The 17,294-nt window shown below is 38.8% G+C and overlaps 1 protein-coding gene across 7 annotated transcripts in view; it reads right to left on the bottom strand.

Moving 5' to 3' along the window:
* ATP13A4 (ATPase 13A4) overlaps positions 1-17,294 on the bottom strand; it is a 112,021-nt gene that overhangs the window by 24,121 nt on the left and 70,606 nt on the right. For all 7 annotated transcript variants that reach the window (XR_005383916.1, XR_005383915.1, XM_038583725.1 and 4 more), the window contains 10 exons: positions 16,431-16,581; positions 13,975-14,061; positions 13,590-13,743; positions 12,247-12,358; positions 7,379-7,503; positions 4,498-4,661; positions 3,577-3,699; positions 2,301-2,380; positions 767-809; positions 261-370 (listed from right to left, as the gene is read on the bottom strand). Coding sequence is in view for 5 of the 7 variants with exons in the window: in XM_038583725.1 (XP_038439653.1) it covers positions 261-370; positions 767-809; positions 2,301-2,380; positions 3,577-3,699; positions 4,498-4,661; positions 7,379-7,503; positions 12,247-12,358; positions 13,590-13,743; positions 13,975-14,061; positions 16,431-16,581 (1,149 nt within the window). In the remaining 2 variants the exon portion in view is untranslated. The remainder of the gene's footprint in view (positions 1-260; positions 371-766; positions 810-2,300; positions 2,381-3,576; positions 3,700-4,497; positions 4,662-7,378; positions 7,504-12,246; positions 12,359-13,589; positions 13,744-13,974; positions 14,062-16,430; positions 16,582-17,294) is intronic.

Genomic DNA, 17,294 nt, shown 5'->3' on the forward strand with positions numbered 1-17,294 from the left:
GAGTAACAAGTTCCAGATTCCAATTTTCTAAAAATAACCTGTTGAGTGATTTTCATTAGAAATGTCACTATTCTCCCATAGTTATTTTTAACTCCTGGTAAATCCACTTGGGAGTAGATTGGTGGATTGCATTGTCCTGCAAGGCACCTTCCCCACCCAGGAACAGAAAGTTTTCCTGCTCTTTTCCTGGCAGCACAATAGGATCTGCACCTGAAAGTCAAGAAAGATAAAAACAGTGCTGGTGCAAAGTGTCTACTTACTTGATAAGGTGAGGTACACACTCAATGTTTGGAGTTTTTGAAGTGAACGGTGAGGCCACAGATGCCTCCTGCTCTGATAACGAGATGCCCACGTGAGCCATTTTCAAAGCCTGAAAGCAAAGGGTCAGCTTACTCTCCAAACACAGTCTCATACATCTCTCCTGAAGCCACATGAGAGAAGTCCATCAAACTAGCTACAGAGTGGCTTGTGGACCCAAGAACTAGCCAGGAGCTGACCAGCTTTTGGTCTGCCTACTGTGTAAGAAAGAGATGGCACTGGGACACTTAGCCATTTGGTCTATACTGACCACTGAGCCATTCTATGGCTTTAGTCCAAACCCTCCCAAACTCTCCACATCAATTTCTCCACCAAAACCAATGGAGGTAGTATACATCCCCGGGATATTGTCTCTAAAGGACGTCCGGCAAGCACAATCAGGTGTAAGTCCTGGTATGTCTTAGTGTGACTTAGTGTCTGAGTGTGCCACTCACTGGCAGCTACTTACCCCACAGTCATTGGCCCCGTCACCGCACATACCTACGAAGTAACTAAAAGGGAACCATGTCAATTGTAAAGGGTATCAAAGCAATTTGACCTGCTAATTTCTCTAATTAAAAAGATAAGGTGAACTTCATTACTGAAGGTTCAAAGTGATTATTTATTTTAAGGGAGTTTTCCTAAGAGTCTAGTTTGACACAAGTAAAGTGTGACTCAGCAGTTTCCACAATAGAATGAGAAGTCCAGTGCACCATTCCTGACTCCAAGCATTTCAGGGAGACCCTGCACGTCACTGTTTAGGAAGCTGCTTTGTTGGCTGTAAAGGGGAGGCTCGCAGTTATATGATGTGACAACATGGCACAGTGGCACGGTGGAGAGGGCATCAGATTTGAATCTAGATTGAGACCTTTGACCTGATCATTTTGCCATTTTTGGCCATCATTTTTCCTTCTACAAAGGGTTATGAGTATTTAGTGAGGCGCTGTATGGAAAAGCATCTTATAATCTCTAAAACGAGAAACAAAAATTACTTGTTGGTGCTCTTAATAGGAAAGAAAATTCTCAACAGGAAAGAATATCTGCCATCTCAGCAGTCACTCAACTAAAAAAGGCAGCACCAGGCTCAGACTTTGAAGAAAGAAAACACAACCCTGCTTCAGGATCGCTCTTCAGGGCTGAGTGCAGACTGCTGGCTTTATTTGTTGACAAAGATTATGGATAGTCTGCTTCTAAGGTAGGAGTGCTCTGACCGCATTTACAGAATTGGCTTCCACACTGTCATACGAAGGCGACTCATTTACTGTCTGGGTTTGCAACCATGTGGAGAAGACAGGGCTTTGTGAATCGAGAAGTTTGCCAAGTGACTACATGAAGTAGGAGTGGGTAGGAGTAGGAGTCATGTCTATGTGGTCCAGCACCAGAAGTAAAGAAAGCTGCCAGGACTTGCTGGGTTCTATTAACAAGAAATAAAGGGTTCGAAATGATGCTTACATTACTTGAACGTCTACTCTGTCATGAAGACCCATGCGTTAGAAGAGAACTATTTTTTCTGATTTAGGACAGAGAGAACGCTCTGTCATATAAATGTTTTAATATTTTTAAGGTTATATGAATCTTTTGTCATACGAATCTCCTTATGTCATAACTGTGATGATAACTTGTAAAAATAAAGTTTAAATTCTCATTGAACCTTTAGGAGCTGAACTCAGACTACCCTTTCAGGTTCCTTTTTCACCATACACTTTCATGCCCCATATATTCTGATCCAGTAGTTCTCAACTCCGGATGCAACACTGACTTAATTTGAAGAGCTTTGAAAAAACACTGATGTCTAAGCCTCACATGAGCAACTGAATCAAAATCTCTGGACAGTGGGGTCCCTGTATTGCTACTTTTTCAAAGCTCCTGAGGTAACTGTCATATGCAGTTAGGTTAAGAACCACTGCCTTAGCCAAACTAGGTGACTTCTGTACCTCACACAACTCTCCCTGACTGTCATGCCTCTAGGCACTTCATACCACCTGAGTTGGCAAAGAACCTACTCCAGTTTCTGAAATTCTTCCACCAGACTGGATTTCTGCCCAGGAGACATTCTTGCAAAGATGGTCCCATTGATCAGTATCTGTAAGGAAACCAAGAGAAACTTTTTATCATGTCAGTTGGGCATACATGAGATAATTGACAATACTCAGAACACTGGGTAATAAAATCCATGAATGACAAAAATAGTTTGTTTACAAGAAGTCCATTTTTGGGTTTTAAGACATTGAGACCTGGTCACTAAATAAATTACCAAGGAGACCAAAAATCAGTAAAGACTTAATAAAAATATTTGATTAAAATGATGATCTTCAAGAATCTAGTGGAACTGCCATAGAGAATGTGGTCAAAAAATCCTGAGCTTCATGGAATCTTGAACCAGTAGAGTATGAGGAATTGCAAGATACTCAGAGGTTAGCGACCCAAGAAAAGGAAAGGTTGGAACTGCTTCTCAGAAAATTGTTCAGAACAAGTAGAAAAACAGCCTAATGATGAAATAGTGACAATTTGTAGTCTTTAATTTAACCATACCAACTAGACTTGACCAATTGTGAAGCTCTGATATCCCAAGCCTAATTTGGGTTATGGAACATCGATGGTTTGGAGATATTAAACCCATACTAGTTCCATCCACTTGAGCTTTATTCTACAGGGTCTAAATGCTTCTGTCTTACATCTCCATGTACCCTGCTCTTCTGGGCACTAACTCAGCTTAATGTTCCATCAGCCTCAAAGCCTTTATTCTTTTTTTTTCCTTCTTAAATAGTTCCTAAGAGGATAATAAATTGAATACAAGCAATTTATTTTTGGATTACACTGGACACAATCTTTTTCTAGTTTATCTACGTGTTATACATAAAACTTACCTGCCCCCTTATGGGTTCATTCTGCATCAGAAAAGTGTTAAGTTTGACCCTCTTTTGTATAGAGTTTCTCTATCGAAAAACCTAATGGAATTCCTCTATTTTTGGCCTGCCTTCTTATATAAATACTGGATTTCCAATATGCTAGGAGACCCCTCACCATAACAATATAAAGACAGCCATCCAAAAGCAATCCTTATGACTTGAGAGTCCCTAATACTTTATTCCTATAGATGATGAGAAACTGGCTAATCAAATTTACTAATTTTAAATCTAGTAGGAAATGAGACAACAAGAATATTTGCCTCTTTTATGATATATTCAATAGATATATCTTGAAATTACTTAAGAACATGCTCTGTAAGTGACATCATCAGCATCTTTACTGGGGGATTGATACCCTCTTAGAACTTACCTTTGGCAGTAGGCTGCTGAAATGTTGACTTATAACCTGAAAGGATTTTCCACTTAAGGCAAAGTGGTAACTTCCTTCTTTGCCATTATCAGAGACTTCTTCCCTGATATTAATGTAATTATCCTGCAAAGCAAGACCCAGTTACTTTAGACAGTTGATATAGTGGTAAGGGGGCACAAATATATCAGAGAGAAGGCATGATGAGAGTCTGGGGTCTCTCTTTAAGAGTCACATTCCACCCCTGATTCCTCAAAGAAACACTTTCTCTTTGCTCGATCAATCTTTGCACATCACAGCCTCTAGTGAATAGGAGAATAACACTTACTCATGTCCTGTTCTCATCCTGATTTGATCTTGGTGAATCCCAGAGAAGAGCACATTTCACACATTTCAAGTGTAAAATACAAAGCAGTGCAGCTTAACAAATCTCTTCCTAAAGTGAGAACCTACAGTTTTTTTTTTCTTATAGAATTAATATTGTTCCACAAGGACACAATAGAGATAAGATACTGACAAGATTAAATGAATAAAACTTTTTCCCACCCTGAAAACATAGTCTAATTTTCCAATGCACAGAGCAGTTTCTCTCCCAGGGACTAAATCTCCTTTGGATCCAATGGAATGGCTAGCAAGCAAGAGGAAGATGAGAAATTAGATTCACAGTCCTCATATAGAGCCAACAACTTTATTACACTTAAAAGAATGAATTCTTCTTGGCACCCAGGAAAGCACTATACATTAAAGCTTGATAGGAACAGTATGAGAAACTTATAGGAGTTCTTCAAACTGCATATGTGTGAGAAATATGTTGATCTTAAGTCACTTGCACATCTCAGCCAATCAAAGCTGCTCAGTAGCCAATACTGAGTAGCCAACACTGCGAGTAAGATACTACGGCAGAACATCTATTGTTAGGTATACCTGATTGCTGTATGAAATGTGTTTCTTATTTTCTACTAATTTCCAAGATATAGATGCTGATGAGGATCCAGTGGTTTCATTCGCTTCAATGAGAATGACTTTTTGGCTTTCAGAAACCATTCCAGACTTTCTAGCCACTGTTATTGCAGTTTGAAGATTGTCACCTATAAGAAAGGAGGAAGATAGCAAGATGAGGTTGAAGAAATAGAACCAATTCATGTAGGGCCTAGAACACTAGGTTAAGGAGTTCAGAACTAATTTTAGGTGTGAAATGAAATAATTTCTAAGTCTCTCTCACTCTGATTCTCCATGGATTCACGATCCCTTTTGTGATTCTTGTTGTTCTTCATCTGGTTACTTCAAAACCTACCAGTATATATATATATATATATTTTTTTTTTTCCAGAGAATGAGAGGAAAAAATAAAAAGGCAAAATTCAAATCTATTTTCACCATTTGTTAGCTTGGTAAACATTTAGCAAAACCCCACTGATTTAATATAGTATCAGGTGGTTCCTCTTTCAGCCAAACTGGAATAAGACCACTAAAATCTATCTCCCACTGATTACAATGTAAAACTATGGGAAAAATAAAAAAGCAACTCTCCAAGGATTTTGAAAAGTAAACAGAAGCAGGCAGAATGTGGAAGGGAGTCAAATCTGGAGAAACAATCTATAATATGATGATATTCTTGGCTTTTTTTTCCTCTTTCCTCTCACATGTTTGACCCGAGTGTGAACCCCAGTCCCAGAGATGTGAAGGAAGCAAAAACTCCAAGAGAAAATTAGTCTTTCTGGCCAGAGAAACCAGAAAAAAAAAAAAAGGCCTGAAGAATTATGGGACAGACCCTGGAAAGGAGAGAACAATACAACAAAACTAATAGTATATGAACTCAACTTAGAGTTGTATATATGCAGAATAAACCCAGAGAAGAAGAGTAGAAACCTCAAGAACTGAGCTATAATATTAATTGCCTCTCATGTCTTAGTGTTTTGCTTATTAAAATAATAAAACCTCAACATTCTCCACATGATTGTAACAGGATTCAAAGTCTTGCAATATAATATTTTAAATGTTCAGGCTATTAAACATACAAAAAAAAAAACCCTGGAAAATGTGGTCAATTCTCAAAGAAAACAACAACAACAACAGCAACAATCAACAATTGCTTGTCCAAGTATGATTCAGATATTGGACTTACCAGACAATGTTTTTAAAGCAATTCTTATAAGCCTTCTCCATGAGATGAAGGTTAATACTCTTAAAATAAATGACAAGATAGAAGTTCTCAAGAGAAAAAAATATACTTTATAAATAAGAACAAAACTACTACTTCAGAATTGAACAGTATAACATAACTGAAATAAAAAATTCACTGGATGCTCTCAAAAAGCAGAATGGAGATGACAGGAGAAAAAGTCAGTGAATTTGAAAATAGATCAATAGAATTTATACAATCTGAACAATAGAGAGAATAATTTAAAAACAAAAGAACAGAGATGAAAGAATAACAACATTCATGTTATTAGAATCCAGGAAGGAGAGGAGACAGGAATGAGAACAGGAAAAAATATTTTGAAGAAACAAGAAAAGTCTCCAAATATGGTAAAAGATTTAAATTTATAGATTTAAGAAGTTCAGTGAATCCCAGACAAGATAAACTCAGTGAGACCATACTGAGAACTATTATAATCAAATTTCTAAGAACAAAGATAAAGAAAATATCTTAAAAGCAGCTAGAGAAAAAATACATTATATATTAAGGAATGATTATTCACATTATCACAGATTTCTCATCAAAAACTGTGCAGGCAAGATGACAGTGGAATATCCTTGAAGTGCTGAAGAAAGAACTATCAATTCACAGTCCTATAGCTAGTGAAAGTATCTTTCAGAAATGAAGGAGAAATAAATACATTCTTAGAGGAAGAGAAACTAAGATAAATTGTTGCTAGCAGATATACTCAAAAAGAAATCCTACAGGTTTTTTAGGCTGGAAGGAAATGACACCAGAGGGAAACTTGTAACATGAGAAATAAAAACATAGCAACACAAATAATAAAGATCTAGGTAAATATAAAAGTCTATTTTTCTTCATTTGTGTGTAACTCTTGCTTATTGAAAGTAAAAACTTTAACATGGTCTTGTGGGGTTTTTCTTGTCATGTTTGTGACAACTATAATATAAAGGAGAAAATGCAGAGGATGTTTATGGTCATAAGGCTTCTTGAAATGATATGTACAGATGTTGTGATTCCTAGAGCCACCACTAAACAATAAATAACACCGGCTTACTATCCCTAACATGGCTTTCTTCAGGTTTCTACCAAAGTATTTATGAGACTCCCCAGAACTAACTGGTGGGCAGGGGCTTCCCTACCCTGAGGTTAGAGCCCTGAGAACTAATAGGTCACATTATTGATGGGCCTTCAGTGTAGTTCGCAGACCACACCTGCTAAACATTTCTCTTCCTCTAACATTCAACAGCAAAAATCATCATCTCTGGGTGGCTCATATCTTCTTATAATGTAGATTTTATCTCAAATGGCCCCTCTGAGAGAGGACACCACATATAAATTAGCCAGCCAGACATGCTTTAACCACATTATCCTGTTTTGTTTCATGTACCTCATAATTCTTGTTACTAGCTGTTATTTGATTGATTGATTGATTGATTGATTGGTTGGTTGATTGATTGATTGATTTTCTATCTCATCCCACCTGAATAGAAACTTGGCCAAGAGCAGTAACTTTGCTTTTTCTGTTACCAATCTCCAATGGTGTCCAACCCACAGTAGGTAGTCAACAATCTTTGGGAAATTAGTGAATCTTGATTATTCCTACATCAAATTCTTTGTTTTCACGTACACTTTGTTCTATACCTGTGACCATTACAGTCCTTATCCGGGCTGAGATGAGCTCTTCCAGAACAGGTTTTGTCTCGTCCTTCAACCGATTCTCCAAGATTAGCAATCCCAGAAATATCAGATCTGATTCTACTTTGTCCCTGGAAATGTATAGGTATATAATTGAACATAAATAGCACATTATGGCCTTTCTTAGGGAAAGCAAAACAAAAACAAAGGCAAATATGTTCCTATCAAAGTGGTTCTCACCCATCCACTTAAGTATCATTCCTTAACCATTGAATACATGCTGGGAAATATCCAGAAAGAAAACAGGAGTGGACATGAAGGATACTGAGACATTTACCCTGACTGAATCAATTGAGAGAGACAGTATTTATTAAGCAAAAGATTTGCCTTAATTTCCATGGAGAATGAGTTAAATGACCCAAAGTTTTTCTACTGTAGTTAGTCTGATTTCTAGCTCTTCACCTGTTAGCAACTACCAGAGAGGAGTTCTAGCTCTGGTACAAAACATCATGAAAAGTAAGTGAGGCTCAAGAACAATAAAACAAAATGTCAGTTTCTCCATAGTCCAAGCCTATCAGCAATACTATTTTAGCCCTAAGAGGTATGCTGCTCAAAAAACAGCCCCTCTTTTAAAGCCAAGCTCTTCCTTTCACTTCCTCCCTCTACAGGCAGCATTGTTCTTCTGCATAAAGTGTGAATATTTCTGCAAGGAAGTGGAGCCTCTGAGGTTTCCATCCACTACAAAAACATTTCCAAGACATTCCACAGAACTAAGTGCAGGGAAGTATATTTGGGGTGGGGCTGGGGCAAAAATTCTTCCATGATTCATTTATCTGAGACCCAGACTCCTCTAGCAGACACAAGAGCTAAACATCAGCATTGCCTAATTCTGAGTGAAATATGGATGAAAGCAACACGTAGAAAAAGACCTTGCCTTGCTTGTCATGGACATCTCAATGCTGAGCCTCATGTTAACCAGGGGCATGGACTACAGTTAGTCATGCTGCTAGGACACTGCTAACACCTCCACCAGAGTGGCCAGAAGGAAGTGGGCATAGTTTGCACTACTCACCCCAGACATTTCCCATTATTTTGAAATTGGCAGTAAGTCTCTGCATAATCTGGTTCCAGAATATCTTCCAGGCTTTCCCTATCACTAAATTCTTCACCCACACTAACCTCCAGACAAGGTGAACCAGACACCATAGCTATGCTCTCTATTCAACCATCACGAAACATTTGCTCTGGATTGCCATAAGACATTCTTTCTTATGTCATGGAAAATGTTGTAAGTTCCCCATGATCTGCCATTGAAACCTTTCCCATTTATATTTTGAGGGCCAGTTCACATGCACCTCCCCATCAAAACCTCCCCAGGTAGAAATAATTGCTCCCTTAGCATCTTACCTGTACCTTAATGCAGCATGCATTTTATTTGTTCCTTTATCACTCACCATTCTTTGATATCTGATCACTCTCAACAACTTGAGGGCAAGCCTACATGGGTCAGCAACAGTCTCAACATGCATGTGGTGCCCAACACAGAGGAAGTACTTGGCTAGGGTACCCTTAGTTGAAATGCTCTGGTGTCTGGTGTGATCATTTTATTTAACAAGCAGCCTAGGAAAATTTATTTCTTCTCTCCGAAATTCTACTGCCAGAGGGTTCTCATGGAAAGCAAAGCCATTACAAATACCTAAATAAGGGCAAGGAATAAGACTAAGGGGAGAGAATATGCAGAAACGACAGTGGCCCCTAACTCTAGAGATTTCATGTTTAACCAGGAAGACATTGGACTTGACCACCTTAGTAAAGAAGGCTGGGAAAAGCATCATCATGCCCAAATAATGGTCCTATGGAATTAGAGCCCTGAGAATCAGAGAGGAAGATGTAATCTTTTTTTGCGTGGACTGATTGGAGAAACTTTCCTGGAACAGGGGATATTTGAGCTATTCTTTGAAGGATAATTTAGGTGATTCCTGATTGAGGCTTTAGATATTTTCAGAGATGATATGACATAAGCCAATCATAAGGCTACCAGACTGGGTCAAGAAAATGGCCACATGGTCTACCATCTGACATAGTCCTCAATCTACCTTGGCATTCATATTTCTGGTTCCTCTGGCACATGGTGTTCATAGGGTTCAATACACAATAATCCGAGACTATACTTCTAATCCGAGACCTTCCACTACCTTGCTTTGTGACCATGGGCAAATCACTTTCTCTGTCTGGTAATCTATTTTTTCTTTTGTAAAAGAAGGTGGTAAAACTAATGGATCTCTGTGATCTCGTCTAGCTCTAGCACTACATGATTCTTCTTTTCATGAGTTTCAATGGGAACCAAGAAGTAAAGAGAAGTGGTCTCTTGAGGGATCTCAAGCTCTGCAACTTGGAATAGTGAGCTATCTTTTCCTGCATCTAACACAAACATTATACCTGCTTCTGAAACATCCAAAAATAATAAAGAATGGGGAATGTAATACAAAGGGAGCATTGTCAACCACAAGATAACCTCTCATGTTCCTAAAATCCATGTAATCTTTAAAGGATGAAATATGCAAAAGGTGGGCCAAAAACACTCAGAGAAATGATATCAGTGTTGGAAGCACTCTGAGTAAACACACACATATGCACAAGCATGCACACACATACCCCCTAGAAAGAAAGAATGTTCTGCTCTGATTAGAGATTAGCAAAGTTGAGGTAAATTAGCTTAGTTAGGAGTAGATGTAGTGGTGATGTGGCTTTAGCACAAACTGACAACCTAAGATTAGATCCTATTAGATTCTACAAGTGTTTAGATCTTACCAGACTTTGAGAAGTTGGAATTTCAATGCTGTTACCCAGGGCATGTACCCTCCTACATGCCACAGCCCTTGCCATCCCCTATTGTGCCATTCCTTACGTGCCTTCTCCATTAGTGCTTTGTTATCTGCACCAGCGCCAAAGCCATGATTTTGAGACTTGTAGATAGGCAAATATATTATTATAATAATCAGAAGCAGCAGCACAGTAGCCAGAGTCTAGATATATATCTGTCAATGAGTTCTCAGGAAATAAAATTTGAGTCTAGTTCGGCCATATCCTAGACTCAAGTATTTTTTTTTCTTGAAAATATAATATCCAATCTCAAAGTTCACTTTTAGCCTTCTGACTTGAGCAGCTTGAATGGCCTGCACCGATTAAATTACAACAAATACCCAGAGTTGTAATAGCCAAAGATTTGAGGGTCAGTCTAAGCTAGCCACAGGAATCCAATACTCAGTGATTTTTGATGAGCCACTTCCCTCTTTGGGCCCCACTGGCCCTTCACAAAGTGACAGAGTTAGGGCATATTGGTGGTTCTCACCCAGCAGGAATGGTACCGCCTCTAGGATATTTGGAAACTTTCTAGGGATCTATGTGAGGTTTTCTGCAATGAACCAATGCACAATGAAGAATTCCCCTGCACCCTACATGCCTTTTGAATATTTACAGATTATTCATGGACATTAAAAAAATCATTTGTACTTTCCTAAGCCAGTATAGGCTTATACTGTTCATACTGTACTATTATATACTGTATAGGATACTGTACTATAATATATCTAATACTATGTTAAGCAAATACAAACTTTTATATTTCCCTCTGCTGTGTTTTATATACAAACATAAAAACACAAAGTATTTTTGCATGTCCTTGGTATTCTGTTGAATTTTTCAGGAACTTAACTACCATGTAAATTCAAAAGAGATTGTGCTGTTTTATTCAGTTTTACCAAGAGTTTATAACCATTTCAGAGTCATCTCACTGACAGCATGACTGCTGGTGGTACTTGAGACTTCAATATGTAAACACACCTGTATCAGTCTACATTCCTAGCTGTTCCAGCCTACCCCCCACCCCTCTGTGATTCTACACACAGGTGCAAGCAACATATTGCTTCAGTTTGATTTAGTGGAATCAGCTAAGTAAACACTGAATTATTACTTTTTGACGTGAATTGTATGTTTGTTTCTATTTTTACTATATTAGAGGGCATTATATTTATTTTTTATGTAGAATATATGCAGATCATATGACCCATGAGTTTTATCTTAAAGGAAGCAGTACAAAATGTAATTATAGTAAGAGAACGTTGAATCTGACAAGGTTGAACACAACTATATTAAACCTAAATTTATATCAAATTTAAAATCCAAAATAACAAAATAAGGCTTGATTATCTCCACAGCAGTGTTACCCATAGAAGCTGACACAGAGTATTGGACATGACAGTGAAGGCGAAATAAACACAGTAATCTCTAAACTGTGGAAAATAAAACAACAAATTTGAACTAATAAATACTCTAGTCCATTTTAGCTTTCAAACACCCCTTTTACATATAAAAACTTTCTCTAGAATGGATCCTCTGAAGCTTTTCTTGTTTTCCTACAAGCATTGTCTGGATTATGTGTTAAATCTAAGCTCTATTTGTTTCATTGAGTACTTATTAAAAACTTATTTCAGATAAATGTTGTTTTCTAACTCTTAACCAGTTTGCTAACTCTAATAAAAAATTAGCTACTTATATTTGGTTCAAGCTAGGGGCATAACTCACAATTTCAAATTCTCTGAAACATGGGTTATATTCATATATCTATTTTCACAAAGCTGTATAATTACATTGCACTCTATAGTTTATACAGCTATTTCTCATAAATTCTCTCAGTGTTCACATCAGCTTTGTGATTGAGGCAGGACAGGGATGACCATATCCTTCTTTATCAAGTTCAGAAACACTTTATGCACACAGTTCCAGCAAGCTATGTTGCTCAGTCCACTGCCCAGTCCACTGCCCAGTCCACTGTCCAGCAAACCAATTTGCCTTATCAAATTCTCCCCACTTACCTTGTCAAGGAGGTGGTGTGATGATCCATTTCCAGCTTCTTATATGCCAGGGCTATGACTCGGAAGCCCTGTGTTGTGTAAATCTGAAGTTCGCTAGCAAAACTAGTTGGTACTGTTCAGAAAATAATGCAAGATTAGTATGCAACATTTACTCAGCCAGTACTGTGGAGAAATTCTTTACAAATAGATCCAACTAAACAAACAAACAAACAAACCCAAATAGATCCAACTTTTTTCCAAGAAAACATACTTCTAAAAAGATACATGAATAAATCAGTGGGAACCCTAAACATAATTATATCATCAGGGTTGATCTCTTGGGATCCAATGAAGTTGAAATGAGAATAAAGGAAAGAAAGAAAGAAAGAAAGAAAGAAAGAAAGAAAGAAAGAAAGAAAGAAAAGAAAGAAAGAGGGAAAGCATGAATTCTTTTTTTCTCTAGCTTAACCTACAAACATTTATTGAGAGTCTACTTACCATGTATGTGTCAGATGTTGTATCTGCAGAGACTAAGCCGCAGGCCCTGATCTAGAAATCTCTGTCTAGTAGGGCAACAGCCAGGAGAATGAGATGATTGCCATTGCAATGAGATCCAAACAATTGCAATGTGCTATGGAAACACTTCAAAGAGCTTATACCAAGCCCTTTGGTAGAAAGTGGGTAGATGAAGGAAGGGGAAAGGCATTTCGGCCAAGGGAGCATCATATCTCAGACATAAAGACACGAGACAAGGAAGACTTCAGTAGTGAGTTCAGCTCAGGGGAAGCACAAGTGATGATAGGAGTGGTAAGGTATATCTGGAAAGTGTGACAGGAGTCAGATCATGAAGGACCTATATATAATCCTAAAGGAGTTTGAGACTATCCTGAAACCTGTGGGAAGCAACTGAACAAATAAAAGCAAGAAAGTGACAATATGGTCATACTATGTGGTGGAAAAACCAATCTGGTCACAATATGAAGGGTGAATCAGAATAAGGACATTGGGGACAGGGGGCTGGTTTGTCAAATATTAAAGTGATCTGGTGGAGGGATGATAATGCCTGAATTGATGGAGTGACAGAGCCATGGGTTAGCAATTGATAAAACAAAGGCTCTGAAAGAGAGGGAGGAATCAGGGGACAAATCCTAAATTGGGGGTAGTAGTGTAACTTGGTAGTAAGTACTGTTCTCCAAAATGGAAGATACAGAAAGTTAGAAAGAGAAGTATTGAGTTTGGGATGCCAGTTGAGTCACCACATTAACAATGATCAGTGCAATTAGATTCATAGATCTAGTGCTGACAGGACATATTCGGGCTGGAAATACAGATTTGTCAGTTGTACTATAAGTCTATTCACTTACCTGTCTCAGGTTGGCAAAAGCTGGCCACCCTTTCTGGTGCACCTTTCATGAATGCCAGCCGGTCACCCCCTATCTCTTGGGCAATGACTGTCATCCTCTGCAGTGCTGATGAGAATGGGAACTGATGCAGGATTGCAATTCCTTCCACCGGGACCTGGTTGAGGGATGAGGAATGGAGAAGGACATACCCACATAGCTCCTAGCTATTAGGAATTAACTAGTCATCCTTCAATCCTTATTTTCACAAACACAGGAAGCAAGCTCTTAGCAATTTTCACATATAGATTTCAAAGAAGACACATCTGTGTTCTTTCAAAATTCTAGGCCTGATGAGATTTTCCCTTTGAGTTTGGGCATTGTGGGACAGATAGCAGGCAAGGCTTACCTGGCTGGCTGTTTCGCAGGGCTTAACTACCATGGCATGTGCTGGCACTCCCTTGATGTGGAAACCGTCCTCAGAAATAGCCATCTCCTATTTCACAAATGGGATATTTCATTGTAGAGATTTATTTCTTGTTCATCCGCTAATACTAGGTTCAAACTCACTACTTGAGAAAATCCTCAGACCACTTCAATGTATGCTTGGTGTCTCCTCCCTCAGCTAGATGGAGGTGAACCAGAGTTAATTCACCACAGGGGAAAAAAAGTGCATTGGAAATGCAGCAGAACTTGAAGGGCAGATACTTCTGAATTATTCATGCAATTTATCCTGCTTTCTCCATTGGAATGTGCTGCATAAAGGTTCATCCTCCACTTCTGAAGAGCTTAACTTGAAAATAGTGAGCATGAAGAGCCAGACTTGTGTGTGAGGCAAGCACCATACTGTCTTTGTTTTCCTGGAGTCTGATGCTGCTCCTGCCCTGCCCTGCCCTGCCCTTTCTGTCTAATTTGAATCCATAGTCCTCAGGGCCAGGCAGGGCAGGGACTGTGATGTGCATGGCTAGTGTTAAGTAAACACTCAGTAATTGCTGAAATAATAACCCTAAATCATAGTCAAAGGAACCTTTTACCCGAAGATGTCAAAATGCTTTGTAATCATATCATCCAACAGTTGACAAAAATCTCAGAAAGGAAATTGTCATTCCTACTTAAAGATACAGAAACAGTAACCCAGAAAGAATGGGGAACCAGCAAAGTTATATCAGATAGTCACAGAAGCACCCCCTACTAGAGCTGGAAGGGACTCCAGAGATTGTGTCCTTCAGTGGGGAGAACACATGTATCACAGGGGCCTAGAGCTGTGCCAGGATGCAGGGGGTGGAGGCGGGCTTGTGGCTAAGTATGTGGAGGGTGCTTCCCTGCACCTCATGTGATGCTCCCCATCTTCTATCTCAGCAACAGCAACTCCACCTGTTGTTTTTTTTTTAAACATTTTTTAAAATTTTTATTTATTTATGATAGTCTCACAGAGAGAGAGAGAGAGGCAGAGACACAGGCAGAGGGAGAAGCAGGCTCCATGCACCGGGAGCCCGACGTGGGATTCGATCCCGGGTCTCCAGGATCGCGCCCTGGGCCAAAGGCAGGCGCCAAACCGCTGCGCCACCCAGGGATCCCAGTTTTTTTATAGAATGCTTCTGAATAAGTTTTGCTTTTAAGATAAGATTCCAGTTTGGTTACTTTGTTTTGTTTTGTTTGTTTTATAAGAACACTGCTGACTGATATAATTCAGTCCTGTCATTTTAAGGTCACAAAAGCCAAAGGCCCAACAAGAGGGATGACTTCACAGGGTCAAGCAGTCAAAATAGAGCCAAAACTAGAACCAGGAAGCCAGCCTGCTGGTCCTGAACTATACCATTTGTTCTCTCTCTCTCTCTCTCTCCCTCTTTATATATATATATATATATATTTATTTATTTATTGGTGTTCAATTTGCCAACATATAGAATAACACCCAGTGCTCATCCCATCAAGTGCTCCCCTCAGTGCCCGTCACCCAGTCACCCCCAAGCCCCACCCACCTCCCTTTCTACCACCCCTAGTTCGTTTCCCAGAGTTAGGAGTCTCTCATGTTCTGTCTCCCTTTCTGATATTTCCCACTCATTTTTTCTCCTTTCCTCTTTATTCCCTTTCACTATTTTTTATATTCCTCAAATGAATGAGACCATATAATGTTTGTCCTTCTCTGATTGACTTATTTCACTCAGCATAATATCCTCCAGTTCCATCCACGTCGAAGCAAATGGTGGGTATTTGTCGTTTCTAATGGCTGACTAATATCGAAAGATGAATGGATAAAGAAGATGTGGTCTATGTATACAATGGAATATTACTCAGCCATTAGAAACGACATATACCATTTGTTCTTAAGCCTACTGCAAAGTCTCAACAAAAGTTCTTTCGTGGTTTCCCTTTCTATTGTTTCTAGCCTTAGAAACAAAATCAATATTCAATGAATAGGAATAAAACTTTTGGTAACAATGAGTTATCCTAAACATGGGAGCCAGTGCTGTTTCCAAATCCCCATGTTCTAGAAAACTTTAAAACCAGACATTGCTCAAGAGTTGGAAAATAATTATGCAATAATTATATTGTCTCAAGAGATGGAAAATATATAATAATCATAATTATATTAATGCTACTAACCTGTAATATGCCAGGCACATTACCAGGGATTTTTTAAATGCATCATTCCATTTAAAGCTTACAATAATCCTACAGTGGAGATACTATTACCAATTGCATCATACAGATGAGGAAACAGACTTAGATTAGTTTCCCTGTCTCTACTACATGTAACTCTATATTGTAAACCTCACGTTTGTAAGCATTGAATAACTATGAAATCTGGGTTGTTCTGGCATTGGAGAAGCTCCTTAGGTTCTTTGAAGAGCATGGTATTACCCAGGTGGTGGCTTCAAACATCTTGAGATCCAGAGGATCTCCCTGGATGGTCCCATCAAGAAGGATCAGAGAGTGGCAGCTGGCCATGGCCGCACACAGAGGGCCCCACGGCAAAGACGTCCCTGAGGCAAAGCTGTGGACTTCCTGAAAGCTAAAGGAGAAAAGAAAAGAGGCTTCAGTGCTCTTCCTCCATGCCAAGATGGAGCTTCTGGAAGTAAATATCTATTTAAAAATTAATTTAGCATGGTTTGTTACGTTAGTACCCAATCTCTAATCTTCCCAAATTGCTTCATTTAGCTATCATCCTTCTAGAAGTTTAGCAAGTATGAGAAAGGTCTTTGAAGTTCTTACAAACTCTCTCTCTTCCTTACTCTCTTTCTGGAACTGATTTAATTCCAAAGGCGTGGGAAAAACTAGAAGTATCACCCTTAGTTTGAAGCACATCCCCATTATCTTTTCTTCCTCTGGGATTACACAGGAACCGCTAGCTGTGCTGACAACGTGCAGTTTCCAGACTTCTCACCATCCTAATAACTCTTTTTTGGAAAAGTTTTTGTCATAGTTTGTCTTCATATGCGGTGTCTGGGATCAGATGATTATTTCTCATGATATGGACATTTCGATTCTTTAAATATGTCCTCTAGCCTTTTATTCTTGAAAGCATCCACATCACAGTGTGAATTCATAATGCAGCCATATTTCTTCCTGGCTTCCTCATTCAAGCTTCCCTAGAAGTTCAAAAACCTCTTGGCTGATTACTGATCCTGTTGATCGTGTCTATTTTTATATATCAAAAGTTCAAGTTGTCTTAGTGGTTTTCAACATACCCCCTAATATTTCAGTAAACATTAAGCAATCACCAGC

This window comes from Canis lupus, chromosome 34 (genome assembly GCF_011100685.1).
Source record: "Canis lupus familiaris isolate Mischka breed German Shepherd chromosome 34, alternate assembly UU_Cfam_GSD_1.0, whole genome shotgun sequence".
NCBI classification, from domain to species: domain Eukaryota; kingdom Metazoa; phylum Chordata; class Mammalia; order Carnivora; family Canidae; genus Canis; species Canis lupus.